Below are 15,707 nucleotides of genomic sequence, written 5' to 3' on the forward strand. Positions count from 1 at the left end.
AAAGCCCAAAAAAATACTTAAAAAAAAAAAAAAAAGTCTCCAAGTTCAGGGTTGTTTGAGTTTTGAATACTGTGCTTAATGTTTTATGCATGCCATTCCGATATAAACACATGGGTACAGTCCGAAAATATATGAAAAGGATTTACCTCCATTGAGCCACATTGTCTCTTTAAGTCACCTGATAAATGTAAGTCCAGAAATCACTCTTCTTTTCTGTTGGTATCTGTCTTACAGTGTGATCTCCCTCATACAGTGTGATAACTTAATATATTGTCAGCCATTAGCTTACAGTGAGTTAATCACAGTTTTTTACCTGTAAGCAGCTGCCTGCTGAGGCTGAAAAATGCATTAAAAAATTGTTTAGTCTGCAGTCTTGACACACTGTCTGCGGGTTCAGAAGTCTTTCTGTGTCCTCCAGGAAATTCCATCTGTAAGGTCTTTTCCACTGTGTTTGTCCCAATCTGAAGTCAGAATTTCTGATGTCCTTACATGGTTGGATTGCAGGTCTAATAATAAACTACCAAAATATAACAGGGAACAGGAAGCAGCAGAAAGGAAGGCTTTGTATAATAAGCAATAGCTATATGACTTCACCGAAGCATCTGGATAAAATATTTGGAGGTACGTTGTTATAGCTTGATTATCTTGGGGAAATATCACCTGTGCTACACGTTGTTTATCAGTGAGCGGATGAACGAACACAATAGGCTGAATTTCAAGAACCTAGGTGGAAGTTGTTAGTTTATGTTTGTGCTCATTACAAAAGACAAATAGGTTTTTCTGAATTTTGCTGAATTCCTTAAAAATAGAATAAAATATTTTAGATAGTTGATTTTAATTATATTTTTTTAATAATTTACATTATTTTCCTACCATACACGACCACCTGTAAGCTTGTGAAGCCCATACATACTACACAAGGTGAAAACCAGCCATACACATGACAACTGAGTGAACTCCATGCCCATATGAAGACTGTGAGGTGTTCTCTGTAAAAACATTTCTTTCACAAGACAATGCAATAAAATTTTGGTCATTACACATTGCATATCATACTTTGAATTAGGGGTGTGAGAAAATATAAATTCATATCACAATATTTAGTTTTGTGATATTGTATCTATTCTCAAAAACACTATTGATTTTTCTATTTACACCTCCAACCACAATTTCCGTTTCTCCAATACTTTGGTTTATGACTCCAATACTTGAACCAATATGACTGGTTTATACGACTGATTTGGTATTCTCGCAAGGTAAGGCTTTCGGAGGCTATTTGACCATTCGACAAACACTGTGGTAGAGGCATACAAGCATGCTTAAGGAGCAATAAAAAATAAAATCTAACACTAGATTTTAGAAATTTCAAAGAAGAATGTAAAAACATTTAAAGCTGCGTTTGGGGGCCATTTATCACTACCTAATTATTACTTGATCATTATTTATGATTATTACAAGCATATCTTGTGGTCTTTTTATTTGTAGCCTCGAAATTCGAGCTTGACACATCTCATGGCAGTGCTTCAGCATTCAGACTGTACAAGGGAGATGCAGAGGGCCTGGTGAGTGGAAGCAGACAGATCATAATGGAAGAGGATCCATGAGTAGATTAAATTGGGACAGACAGGAAAAGACATTTAAGTAAATGGAATTATTGAGAGCATAATTTCGAATGAGCAAATGCATTAAATAGAAAGGACAGGTGGGTGGTGGCAAGAGAGAGGGAGAGATTGAGATTGCCAAACAGCATCAGAGGAAGGAGGTGGTGGGTGACTGTGTCAGACTGGAGAGCCACAATATCAGAGATGGAGGGAGAACTTGGTCTGTGTCCAAGGTATCGATTTATAAATTAGCCTTAGTGTGTGCGAGAGTGGCTCTGTGGGTAAGAAAGAGGTGGGGGATGGGGTATACGAGGTACGGGACCAGAATGGTTAGTGGTCCAGAATCGAATTATGTCTGAGCTGACAAGCAGGAGTAATGATGCTGGGGCTGAATGCAGAGAGCTGCACTCCCAGTCTGATACGAGCACAAGAAGCACAATATGTCCCGGTGCTCACTGACAAAATATTTGTTCTTTTCAGTTTTGTACTGCTGACGTTTGCTTCAAAATGATTTGGTTAAGATTCAATTGGCCTTTTTGTTATTTATGGAGCCCCAAAAACCTTCAATATTTAATTGAATAAAAAATAGAAAATAAAAAAAGTAAAATATATAAATTAAATCAAATTTTAATTAGTTTTGAATTTTGAGTTTTTCTAAATGGCACTTTTACCATCATCACTGTCATAAAAAGAGACAAATGGTCACATTAAATTAAAATGTCATTAGGAAAATGCAATTAAAGCAAATTAACTTTTAACATTAATGAATGTGATTTATATTTATATCATAATTACCTGTTTCTTTAATATTGAACATTTTCTCTGTTGTTGGGCCATTGTTCAAAGATCACCTGTTACAGTAATGCTAATATTTCACATTTCTGAGTCCTTTATCTGCACATGAACGCACCACCAATTAGCAGTTGGCTAATCTTCAAACAGCATTGTCACATGGTTAAAACCACTAAATAAATGACGTCACTCAAACAAGTCTGCTAGTGGATTTTCATGTTTGCTGCAGTGAAGGAAACCAAAGTACTACACAAACAGTCTAAACAAGAAACTCAAGCAGTCATTTATATTTATAGAACAAAATTAGAAAAAACAGCAGATTGGTCCTTAAGGGGAAAACAAGAGGGAAGTGATACTGTGTGGATTAAAGTGATGTTTTTTCCTCACAGGCCTCCCAATACAATTAATACTGATCAAGATAGATACTGTATGGTATGAATTTCTTTACTTCTGCTTTGCCTAATTTATATTCCAATTCTCAGATCAGCTGCAGCAGTATCATGTTCTTCACTCCAGTCCCATCTTTCCACCCAGCTTTTAGCCTGCTTGGCTCATCACACACTAGACCTTTGACCTGGACTTTTATTAGCCTATTTTTCACTATCTTTTCTCAGCTGTTCTACTAAACAGGCCAATGCACAGTTGGGGTTTATGACCGCACATCTCCTGAAATCAACAGAACTAAGAGCAAGATGCAAAGCAGATAAATGGCTGTTTTTACAAAGACAGTTCAGCACATTCACACAACTTGCTGCACACCCTCCGTCCTCCATAAAGTCGAATATTACCCTGCACGCATCTGACAGCATAACACAGGAAACAGCCTGAGGTGAGACAAGTGCGCCTGAGCACAGAGAACCCAAATACATGACGGGTTAAATTAAGAAGAAAGCGTTTTGTGTAAGAAAACACGAAACAGCATCCTGTGAGCATAACTGGAACATGACTCACTTTATTCTACTGGCATAAAAGCAAGATTGTGCCTTCTGCTGTCCAGCAGATGGTATTACAAGCAAGCAGGCATTAAAATGAGGTGGAGGATACTTGAAACGCTTCAAAACCACAGTGGGTTTTAAAGCCTCTCAGTGGTTTCCATTTTTCTAATGACTGTTTACATTAAGTTGTTTGTCTCACTCAAGCAGAGCGTCTCTGAAAGTATTACGCTGGCGAGTATGCCCACTGTCCCTGCGGCGCTCCTGCCAGCCCTCTTATTTCTACCTGTTATGTACACGTGTTGCCATGGATATTAACCAGTCCATCTGTCTGTCTGTCCAGGTGTCCACATCCTGATTGCTGTCGGGGCAGTGATGATGGTGGTTGGTTTCCTCGGTTGCTATGGCGCCATCCAGGAGTCCCAGTGTCTACTGGGAACTGTGAGTCACAGTCACGTTTAATGGTTCTGTGTGGAGTTTTAGACCTCTAGTAGCACCACAGAGCTGTTTTTTTTTTTTGAGTGGGTCCTCGTACTGTTGCCTGTACTCTTGCATGAGGACGCACGTGTGTGCGCTAGAGCTGCAACGATTATTTATTATGAAAAAAAGTTCAAATTCTCTGATTTCAGCTTCTCAAATGTGAATATTTACTGGGTTTTTATCCTATAGGACAGTAAACTGAATATGTTTGAGTTGTTGACAAAAGAAGACATTTGAGAACGTGATTTTAGACTTTCAGAAGCAGTGATGAAGATTTTTCATTATCTTCTGACATTTTACTGGACCAAAGTATAAATCAATTCATCCAGAAAATGATTGTCAGATTAATCGATAATACGTTATTTATGAGGAAGGAAATGCACTTGACACGTTTTGGTAAGTGACACCACTACAACATAAGTTTTTTGTGTTTACAATAAAACTCCACAGGGCACCTTTAACTTTATAAACCTCATATTGTCTCATAGACACAGCTAAATCCTTAAACCAGTTCTCTGATATCTCTGCTCTGTCCTGCAGTTCTTCGCCTGCCTGGTCATCCTGTTCGCCTGCGAAGTTGCAGCTGGAATCTGGGGCTTCATGCACAAAGACACTGTAAGACTGCAAACCTACACTAGAGGCTGAAATAGGAATGCAACACTGAGCCTAAAAGTACAGTAAATACCTCTATAGAGCAATTTAAAATATTCTGAAACAAATCTCAAGCCTCAGAAAGTCAGGACCTTTGTTTGTTTCTAGAATTTTCAGATATTTGGTTTATTATGCCTGAATTCTCTCTTTAGTCTTGCAGGTTCCCTCACCGGGTGTCTAAAACTAAGTGCAAAAACTGCAGTCAAAGTGTGTCGTGATAATTAACACAATATCAATACTACCTTAATCTAACCTCATGTGTTACCATTACAGAGCCTGTTTTTTCTGACAAATAATTACCCACTGGTCTTATTTGACAGCGCATACCGCTCTGAAGGTATTACCAGAACCCTCAAAAGACTACTATTCTATTATAACTATTCTATCCGCTGCACAATATATTTTCTTCCCATTTCCCACATTGTAGCTGGAAATTAAACTGTAATTTGTATGACTTAATTATTTTATATTTTCATAGAAAAGTGTCAATAGTTTTTCAGAAGACCGTCGCTGATTTATTTCTTGAAAAAACTTGCTGTGACTGGACAGTCAAGACTCTGAGTCATCCCACATCGCTACCATGTTGCGTTTAAGACTCATGGATCTGTTACTCATACCAGCTTCCCTGAATCAACACGCCCACATCAACCCTTTTTTTAGTTTTCAAGGCACTGTTACTTTGTATTTAATGTCCTTTAATATATATTGTATCTCATCTCTGTCTTGCCTTTATTTTCCTGAGCAAGCACAAAAACAGTTTACTAAAGGTTCAACTTATAGAGTGTGAAAGTTTCAAGTTTGCCGAGCCCACAGAAACCCGTTTGTTGCTGTTTCAGGTGTCGAAGGAGATGGTCAACTTCTACGACAATGTGTACGACCAGGCCATGACAGCAAGCGTCACCGAACCAGACAAACAAAAGGCTGCCGTCCCTGTGCTCAGGGTCTTCCATGAGACGGTAGGAACATACGCTATGAAATATATCATTTATATTCATAGGTTCAATTAGATATTTTAACATAAGGTAAAACCACCCCACTTACTAAACACCACACCTATTTAAGTACAGTCCTTCTTAACTTTTTTTCTTGTGTTTTTAATGTATGTATTCATTCTAGTTTATTTATTTATTTTTATTTACCCTTTATTTAACCAGGAAGTCCCTTGAGATTTAAATCTCTTTTCCGAGGGAGACCCGGCCAAGACAGCACACTAGTTACAACGTGAATAGAAATAAAAACACAGTTGACAGAAAACAAACATCACACACACATTGAAATTACTAAAACCAGCTCGAATGAGGCATTTGCATTTATCAGTTATATTGAGTTTTAACATGGCCTTAAATTATTCCAGTGGGACTAGATCATTAAGATGGAGCAGGTTTTGCCACCAGTATCGATGTATAACACAGGGCTGTACGCTAAGGGGCGCTGTTATTATTTCTGGAAATCCTATGTGTCTCTTAAAACATTTCAAGTTCACACATAGCATGAATACAACACTGAAACTGAAGAATGTTTAATCATCATAGGGTGTATTTATTCTTTTTAGGCTTTGAATTGAGGTTGTGAATTTTAGCATTTTATCCAATCCAAATTCATTATCGAATCTGCTAATCAGAATCATTTTAGACCTCTTAGTGAACCTATTTAGTAACTTTCAAAAGTTAAATGCTAAAGTTATCAGAAGTTTTAGGTGGCAGCCTTATTGATGCTTACAAGCAGCCGCCACCTGAATATAATTTTATACACAGCAGCAGGAGATGGCAAAAAAAATGAATGGATCAGCCAATCAGATTAAAGAGTTGTCAGTGGCCATAGTGTAGAACTGCCGAGTGGGAAGAGCTATTCGTGGTGCCCCTGGTGTCCCATTCATCTTCTCCATAGACAGCGTTAGGTTAGATGAACAGCTGGGTTAGAAAATATCTTGAGTCTTTGCTAAAAGGTCAAATGCCTGTGTACATAAAAATGGTAGGAAGTTAACCATGAATCCCAAGGTGCATTACAGTAAGGTACCTTCACTTTTTTAGAATAATTTGGCAACTGGGGCATCGCCTTTAATATGTTTGAGTTCTAATTTGTGCCTCTGATTTGCTTCTTTGTCCTAGTTCGAGATTTAATCCAATATAACTGAACTCATGAAAACCGATGGCATTGTAGCATTGTTACATCATATGGTAGACTCACAAATCGGACAATATGAAGTATGGAAAGTTTACATGCGTGTACAGCACATGAGTGTTAAAGTTAACAAACTGCCTGCTGTCAGCAAAAGCCCACGAAGAGGACGTTGACAGACCTGGGTACTGTGCAGTGAACAAGGCTAATAACTGTGTCTTTTGTGTTTCAGCTGAAGTGCTGTGGTAAAGGCCAGGGGACCTCTTTTCTGACCCAACTTACAGATGTACTCGGAATGACCAAGCTCTGCTCCAATGCTGATGCCACAGTTGTAAGTGCGATCATTCATCTCTACTGTTTTATGACCACTGTCGTGCATACACACACTGTAAGGTTGTGTTCACACTGGAGCTGGATGGAAGCAACACTTTTTCTTTTTATGTTAATTTGAGTAGGTCACATTTAGTGAAGGAATTATGTGATTTTGTTTTTCAGTCGATACAAGAACCAGTAATTACCCGCTTCTCATAGCTGATACCGATAAAACCATAATTTCACATTTTTGTATTTTAAAAAGAAGTTCATAACTGTAGTTTATGCACACCTGAGAGTAAGAAAGGCTGAGATACAGTGAGCAAAGATGGTTGATGTAATATTCCATATCAAATCTAACTGACATCACTGTTAGCAACAACAACAACTTCTGACTCTTCAAATATAAAAGTATTGTTCAAACATACTTTGGCTTTCATGGAAAATAAAGCTTATCAATAGTTTTGCAAAAGAGTCGAAAATAAATTACTATGGACCGATCATTAATCGACTGTAATTTCTAATAATATTTTCCCATTATTGACAGATCAGTTTTCGGCCCTGAGAATCATTGAGCACACCTAGTTACATTTCAGATCAAATATTAAAGATAAAACCTTAATATGTATCATTATTCAGGAGGTTGTACTACCACCTCATCAGTCTAATGTCTCTCTACCTTTCCATTGGGATCCCTTGGAGTTGCCTGATATGCAGACAGGAGAGGAATGGAAATGTTCATATTTTACATATTTAGAATTAATAAATGTACACCATACCCGTATACACATGACACTTTGACATTTAGATTCTCAGAAGAACTGACCTTCCACACGGCAGACATCTTGTATCAATCATCTCATTAGTCCTGTTTGGTCAAAGTCAAAATGTCTGCTATGAGGAGGGTGAATGGGGTCAGGTGCTGGAAAAGGTTGAGAAACATGAATGGAGTATATCATTCCAACAACATTTGTGAGGGCTGGAGCCAGAAGTCTGAGTGTAAAATCTTAGTTGAAACATGAGGGGAAAGTTGTCTGCATTCAGAGTTGTGCTGCTCAGGGGCCTTAACTTGATGTCTTGGCAGCACATTTGCATTACTGAAATGACCTGGGTCCAATCTAACCCTGCAAGGTTCTTGTGTTCACTTCTGTAGAACTGATATTTTCCAGTGTATCTGGCCAATATTTTATAAAAGAAGCACCATTCTTTACTTCCAAAGAAATCAGGTGGTTTAAAAAAAAGCTGGTTTATTTTTAAGAAAAAGGTTACATAATGTGACTGTGGGTGTAATCATAATAGACTACTATCATTCTTGTATTAATGCCAGTTATGTTCTGGAATAATAATTAATGTACCAATAATAACCTTTTCTGTCATAAGACTGATTGAACTATAAGCATTCAATAGTCTTGAGTTGACCATTTACTAAACACCTCACCTGAACATCGATTGTCCAATTATAGGTTAGCAATCGTAAGTCAGCTTTGCAGGCTTGTCAAGCTTTGTGTTCCCCTGCACGTCATCAGTGTGCATGGGGCTGTAGTACAAATGATACTGAATATGTAAAGAGTTCAGGTAGTGGTTTCTTTTACTCTTTCCAAAACCAAAAATACTAAAGTGTAAGGAATGGACAAAAACCTAACCTAACCCTGACCTAAACAGGGGTTAGCACCTCTTCTTTTCTTTTTCCTTGTACTGATAAAGCAATATTATTACTACTTATCAGTATAGCATTAAACAAACAGACACAAAATGAGCTTTGGAGGTTTTCTGGTTAGAAAAGCCCCAACGTCGCTTACGTACTATCTCTACTGTATTTTTGTATTGAGTTGATATTAAGATGGATCTTGTGGTTAGTCTGGAGTGAGTGGCAGTTTGGGGCTGGTCAGGGCACCTCACTGATGGTCCATTAAGTGCGAACACAAAGATGCACTCCAACGCTAATGATCCTTGGCCTCTACAGTAGCATGGTGCGATATCCAGAGAAGGAGGGAGTCTCATTCTACAGGTTAGGATAGTTTGAGAAGAATACTGAGACACACTACCCTACAAGAGACCTGAGCTCAACTGGAAGTGGAATCATGGCTCTCTGCTTTCATGTGTCTGGTCCGGTCAGTGCAGTGTCGGCTAGCTTCCCTCCTGTCAGTCTTCTTACCAAGACTTTGAAGTAGTAAATCTGCCTGTGTTACTATTGTACACTGCATATGTAATGTGTGAGAACAGAAAACCTGAAAGGTGTAGCAGCAGTAGGTAAGGGGATGGTAAAATGTGGCACTGTGTTTTGAATCAGATATTAATTCTATGTGTGGATTGTTTTCCTTTGCAGAGTTGCCACCGAAGGATCAATGAATTGTTTTCAGATAAGATTTACCTGATTGGCATCGCCGCGCTGGTGGTTGCAGTTATTATGGTGAGAACATGGAAACTACACAAACATCAAACCTTTCATAACACGTTGTACGTCTTCCTTGAATTCAGAAGGTGCAGGCTATAACATGGGCATATTGCACTCAGTAAATGTAGCTACATGCAGAAAGTGACAGCTGTTGCCATGACGACATTTAATCCTAAATCCATTTTATTTTCATTACCACCATATGGTTATGTAGTCATGGCAGTGGGTGTCTGTGTGTAGGTTCGGGGTTCTCATTTGCTGTCTTCATGCAGTTATAAATAGAACCTTTAAATCCGATAATATGTTTAAATTAAATTCTGGTACCTAAAAGTATAATTAATGATTTTCTCTCACAATGCAAGAAAGTAATGTTACCATCATTGCATTTTATAAAAGAAAAGAGCTGACCAACAGATATTTCAATACTGCCAGGCATAAATGTGGGATCTTAAACAGGAGTAGACAGCTTATATATTATCTTCATTTATTAAATCATTTCGGCTGTCTGAGCTGAAATGTGACTACCGCTCGAAGCAGGACAGAAAGCTTGCTCATGTTTGTACCTCTTCTATTATTTTTATCAGAATCTTCTTAATTTAAATAAATGAATAAATGCAATTTAGTACTTTATTGCCAACTTAAAGCAGCTGCAAGGAACTTTGATTTTGTGTTTTTGTGTTTCAAGGGAAATCTGACAGAATCCAACCCAGTGCCAGGCATTCTATAGAAAACTATATAGAAATAGCCAATCTTCTCTCTGATGGTCTTATGTATTTATGTAGTAGTACTATAGAGGCATCAGTGTGATTAGTTAAAACTCCTCGTAGTACATTTAAGTAGGCTTGTATGGCTGCATGTGTTTAGACAACATTTAACAATCAAAGTTTTGTATTAGCCCCTCACTCAGATCACTTACACAACTCGACTCAACTGTATGATACCTCAAGTGTGTTTACCAGATGGAAAGTGGAACGGACTTACAGTGATCTTTCCGGCATTGAGTCTATTTTTTCCAGAGCTGCTAGTAAAATTCTACATGCATACAGCATCACAATACTTGTTGCTGTGATTGTGCCACATGCACAGTGATGTTTATTGTGTGTGCGACAAACACTTTAACTTTCTAAAAGATTAATTTCCTTTGATTTGAAATGTTACTAATGGGCTGTGGCCAAATTAATATAGTCAGTGTTAGAAAGAGCGGGAACCCTTAGTGAGCATTTCCAGTCGCAGTGTAAGAATATGAAATAACACTTTGTCTTTGTGCCCTTCCTCCCAGATCTTCGAGATGATCTTTAGCATGGTGCTGTGCTGCGGCATCCGCAACAGCCCAGTGTACTAAAGCGTCCGGCTCCCAGCCTCCTCGCCATGAAGGAAAGACGACCTTGCAGTCCCCGCCTCATTCTTTTTATTTCCTTTTATAAGCAGGAAACGTCACATATATTGCTTGCTGGATTTAGTCAGCTCTCTGAGAAGAAAACCACCCTCCATTGAGCATTTTAATTACACTGTCAATGAATTTGTTGTTAGTCACAGATGCTTTTATGCATATTTAACCACAGCTATCCTAACCTGATATGTAGATATTATACCACAGTGTCACACATGAGAGCCAGTCCCAGTGCTCTAATCCTTTAGTGATTTATTAGTTGTTTACTGCTTCCTTACCTATGAACATGCTATTATATTCTTTGTTTTATGAATGTTTTTCCACTGTTTTATGTATAAACTGTATATAAATATATATATTAACAGTGCTTTATGACTGCCTGAGCATGGATATTGTATTACAGTAGATCCTTCTCCTGTATTCTTCCTGCACTCTGCTTGTTTGTCTCGCCCTAGACTGAACCAGACGATAGTGCATATGACCGCCACTAGTGTTGTGCCTCACCACGCCACTTAGAGGTGAACACACCTCTAGGAAAACACACAACAGACCGTTGTCTTGGTTCACATCTACAGCGCTGTGTGATGTCTACAGGAACTGACTAAAGAAGGAATCTCAGTTATTCATGGAAGCTGGAACTAAAGTCAGAGTGACCTGATGTCTGTCATTTTGGCTCAGTCAGGTTACTTGTTGATTTGTCTGTGGCTGTTTGTTGTTCATCACGTCCAAAACTGTCTGAGTGCTCAGTTGCATGAAACATAACAGTATTTTCCTTAGATAGAAAGTTGCATAAAGTTGAATTAAGTCTTGAACTTGCAAACTATACTTTTTATATTTTTTTATTAACACAGATATCTCTTGTTTGGCCTAGCCTACTTCCAAACTTGTGAATCACTACCTACATCTTAAATTTTGCAAAGGTTTAAATAGCCTGGTAAAGAAATATTCTAATAACCACCAACAAAAGAAAATAAAAAAGATTAAAATAAATCTAAAAGACAACATTTTCAAAAAGTTTTATACAACTGTGCACTCATTTGTGGATGCAACTTGCTTAACACTATAACCATCTTTCCCAAACCAGAGGAATTGAAATATGACCTACAGCCTTTACCCTATAAGCAAGTCAGCTCATATCTTCTGTGACTGACACCCCTGTTGCGTCTGTGTATTGGTTGTATGCTGACCGTCCACACATGAGCCAACTGTCCCTGGTTGCTCAGCCCTGTCGGAAACTGACTGACTTGTAGAGGAAAGACATGAAACTCTGTAGCCAGTGCAACAGTAGAAAGAGCCTTGGTTTTGGTGTTCTGAATCTGGGGTGCCTTGTCTGGTTGAGTCTAGTTCCGTTTCATCTGGCTTAGTTGTGTCATTGTCCCACCGGCTTCGCAGCCCATTAACCTTCCTCATTGTCACCATTCATGTCATAGGTGTTCCCAGGGCAAGAACAGGAGAAAAACAGCCCACCCAGTGGTTTGCACTAAGCGTTTTGCCCTCCTGCTTAGGAACAGTTTGAGCTAGTGTATTTGTGTTCACATACAGATCAAGGCGAACACCAGTTGCAATTGAGCCTAAGCCCCGCCCCTTTTGGAACCTCCTTTCCTGTACTGAGATATGCTACGTGCTAGCCTTGTCTGTGTTGAAACATTGTGAAGATGGTTAAAAGATAAAAGTGACATTTAGGCATCTCAAGTTAGCAGATGTTAGCCAAATGCTAGCTAACAAGTTGGGTAATCTACATCACTCGAACTTACATCCAGTGTTAGCAAAACGCAAGTTAACAAGCTAACCAATTTACATCAATTGTTAGTTAGCTAGCATTACGCTAACATTTGCTCATTTGAAATGGGGCTTTGTGTCGCTTTCATCATGAAGCTTTTTAAAAATGTGGTTGTCTTTTCAACATAGACAAGCCTAGCACATAGCATATCTCAGTCCAGGAAAGGAGGAAGTTGACCAAGGCTTGTTCAACTGGTATTGGAGAACGGAGCAAAAAGGGGCGGGACTTACTAAGGGTCAATCGCATCAAACTGCGAGTTTGCTGGAACTGTTTTTCTCAGGGCGCAGTGACTTCTGGAGTCTTGTCACTGCGAAGGTTGCCAGATATCCAGGGGACACTCCTGTTAGCCGCTGCACCCAGCCAAGAAATAGTTCCGGCTTGTAGCACTCCCATGTTATTACGTTGGTCAGTTCCTCAGATTGATGTTTTTCAGGGCTGTTGTGTTGGGGTTTGTATTAGATTACACAAGTGTTTATAATTTTGCGTCTGCTCTCTTTAAGTCTGTTTTTTTTTTAACCGCCTCAGGCTGATTGCAGTATAATAGTTGTAGTAGTACACAGCAGCGCACTCACAACAGCTACAGTGTTGGCCACAAATCAGCCTTACCTGCCTGCTGAAGTTCAGCCAATCAGAAAGCTTCCACCTGGCAACTGAACATGCTGTTTATTTAGTCCAGTGGTGTTTTTACTCCACCACACAGGCTTGAAAATATTTGTCCTGAGGTCTGTTCCTACTAGATCGCGTAACTGCACAGCACTGCAGCATCATAACCACTGACATTCAATCATATCATCTCGTGTAAGCTTTTGTCACACAACTAAACTCTTGTCTTGGTAACATCTCATGCTTAAACTGAGAAACAGTAAAAGTGTCTTGTAATATTTACAGCTCTGAAGTATTGTACTAATGAAAATCATGAAGGCTGTAGAAAGACAATGTATGCCTTTTTTTCTCTCTCCTCGTATTGTGATATCTTTGTCTGGTACGTCGTCAAAAGGAGTCTGGACGGAAAGGGTGGAAGATTTTGTGGCAGTGCCGACTGAGGAAGTCAAACCTTAAATACATCTGTTAGTTCCTTCCCACAAACATTAAGGAAAATATGACCATGCCCGTCAGTCCAGTACTCAGTCAGTCCAATGATGAGGGCATGTTGTCCATGTTGCTGCTTTTTGAATTTGGTAACTGACCCTCAGGACCCACTGCCACGTAAATCTCAACCCCTCTCTACGTTTGTAGACTTTGGTTTGCCCAAATATAAAGGGATTAAATGTATTTTACAAAAACAAGTGGTCTTCTAATATGTATGATTAAAAGGATTAAATAAAAAAAGCTACTGGAAGGCTGAAGATCAACTGACTAGATGATGATTTTCACTAGAAAGGAATTATTTAAAGCCCCCCTCCAGTTAAAAATCAGTGTTTCTTCTTGTTCCCACAGTGTGCTGTTTGAATGTCTGCAGAGTTTGAATATAGGAGGTTGGCTTCACATTCATCTGCTGATCTGATTTTAAGGGGCTACGAGTATGATTTTAATGTGAAAAATGTACGTTTTTTTTGCAGATAAAATATACTATATAATATTTGTATCTGTCGAAATACATGTCTGGAGGAGCTCTTCAATATTTTGTTAGTTTTAAATGCAACCCTAAAAATACACAGATCTCCTGGATACCCAGTCCAACAGACTGCTTATAAACATTACAGTTTGGATATAAAAGTCAAAACTAAACTGACTGAAGTTAAATTATAGTATTTTATTATCCATAAATGAAATTCAAAGTGGACTGCTAAAACATGCTCAGTCTGAGGCAAAAAGTCAGACTATGTCTCACTCTGTTTTACACTAAGAAACTGATTTATGCTTTGGTTTTCTTTATCTTGACTATTGCACTGCTATTTTATCTCAATTATCCTCCTCAAAACCTCAGTGAATAGACTTTAGCTTACACAAAATGCAGCTGCCACAAACTAGTGAAAAGAAGCACATCACACCCACTTTGGTGCCTGCATTGGCTTCCTGTCTCTTAGAATTGATTCTCTATACCCAGTCCACTGCTGTCTCCGCTTATTGAACACTACAGAGTTACATGTGCCAGCAGGTAAGACAGAAGTACAGAGGCAGCCTTTTTGTTTTTACAGGTTTTACATTGATTCAGATTGGTTTTATTCTACCCTCGTGTTGAATTTCAATGTCTCTGTTTTGCTACCTTTCATCAAAATGTTTTTTTTTAAGGACCAGTGTGTAGGATGTAGTGGCATTGTGTGGATTGCAGCTCCCTCACTTCACCTTCCCCTCCCAAGTGTGAAAGGACAAAATACAATCGCTGGAAAACACACACGCACACAAAAAAGTCCTTCTTTAGATTCAATATTGGTTTGTCCATTCTGGGCTACTGTAGAAACATGGCAGTTGAACATGGTGGACCTACTCCGTCTGTAGATAAAAGCAGCTCATTTTTAAGGTAACAAAAACACAAAGATTCTTAAATTCAGGTGATTATACACTAATGGAAACATATATATGATTATAATATTACATTTCTGACAATAGATCCTCCTAAATGTTAAAACTTGAGCTTTAAAGAAGTGTTTAATAAAATCTACAAATGCATCCTGTAGATGTCATTTTTAGATTAATTTTGTAACAAAGTCATCAAAGTAAAACATGATTTTGAATATGTTCCTTAAAACTATACGTTTTTTTTACCTGTTCAGACTTTATATAGTTTGCTGAAGATGGCGTCTCCTCGTGCATTGAGCTGTTGTTGTCATTATCCTGCGCTGTGATTGGCTCAACAGCTTCAGTGCTAACGAGCTAAGAGGATAACGATTCACGAGTTTCCACCATTCAAATACCAGCTTCAAATGTTCCATTTCGTTCAGGATCAATCGGCACTGATCACACAGAGAGACCAGAGTCGGGAATCGGACCGATAATGAACCAATCAGAGGGAGCGCTCGAGCTCTGGGTGCGTTCAGGTTCAATCTGTGGATTAGGGAGACGAGTCACAAGCAGTTTTTTTGGATTCGGTACAAATATTTCTCGCCGTTAAAGAGTTTTAAATTGTGGTCTTTTTACCTTATCTTCTGTAGCAAATAGAGAGCTAAAGATGTGTTTTCATTGTGTGTGTGTGTGTGTGTGTGTTTGTGTGTGTGAACCGGTCCTTACTTAGTGCCGCTGTTATATTTTAATTAAAGCCGAACGGCGGCCTTAATTACTGCCATGATAAACAACACCTCTCTCTCTCTCTTTCTCT

General features: G+C 38.6%; 1 protein-coding gene across 1 annotated transcript in view; it reads left to right on the plus strand.

Moving 5' to 3' along the window:
- Nucleotides 1-13,803, plus strand: part of LOC118321332 (CD81 protein-like) — a gene marked incomplete at its 5' end in the record, with an annotated part of 18,190 nt that extends 4,387 nt beyond the window's left edge. The window contains 6 exon segments of the mRNA XM_035652612.1: nt 3,669-3,766; nt 4,346-4,420; nt 5,293-5,412; nt 6,807-6,905; nt 9,213-9,296; nt 10,561-13,803. Of these exon segments, the coding sequence (XP_035508505.1) occupies nt 3,669-3,766; nt 4,346-4,420; nt 5,293-5,412; nt 6,807-6,905; nt 9,213-9,296; nt 10,561-10,623 (539 nt within the window).
- Nucleotides 13,804-15,707: the final 1,904 nt, after the last annotated feature.

This window comes from Morone saxatilis, unplaced genomic scaffold, assembly GCF_004916995.1.
Source record: "Morone saxatilis isolate NCDOM2014 unplaced genomic scaffold, NCSU_SB_2.0 Contig11, whole genome shotgun sequence".
In the NCBI taxonomy this organism is placed as follows: domain Eukaryota; kingdom Metazoa; phylum Chordata; class Actinopteri; family Moronidae; genus Morone; species Morone saxatilis.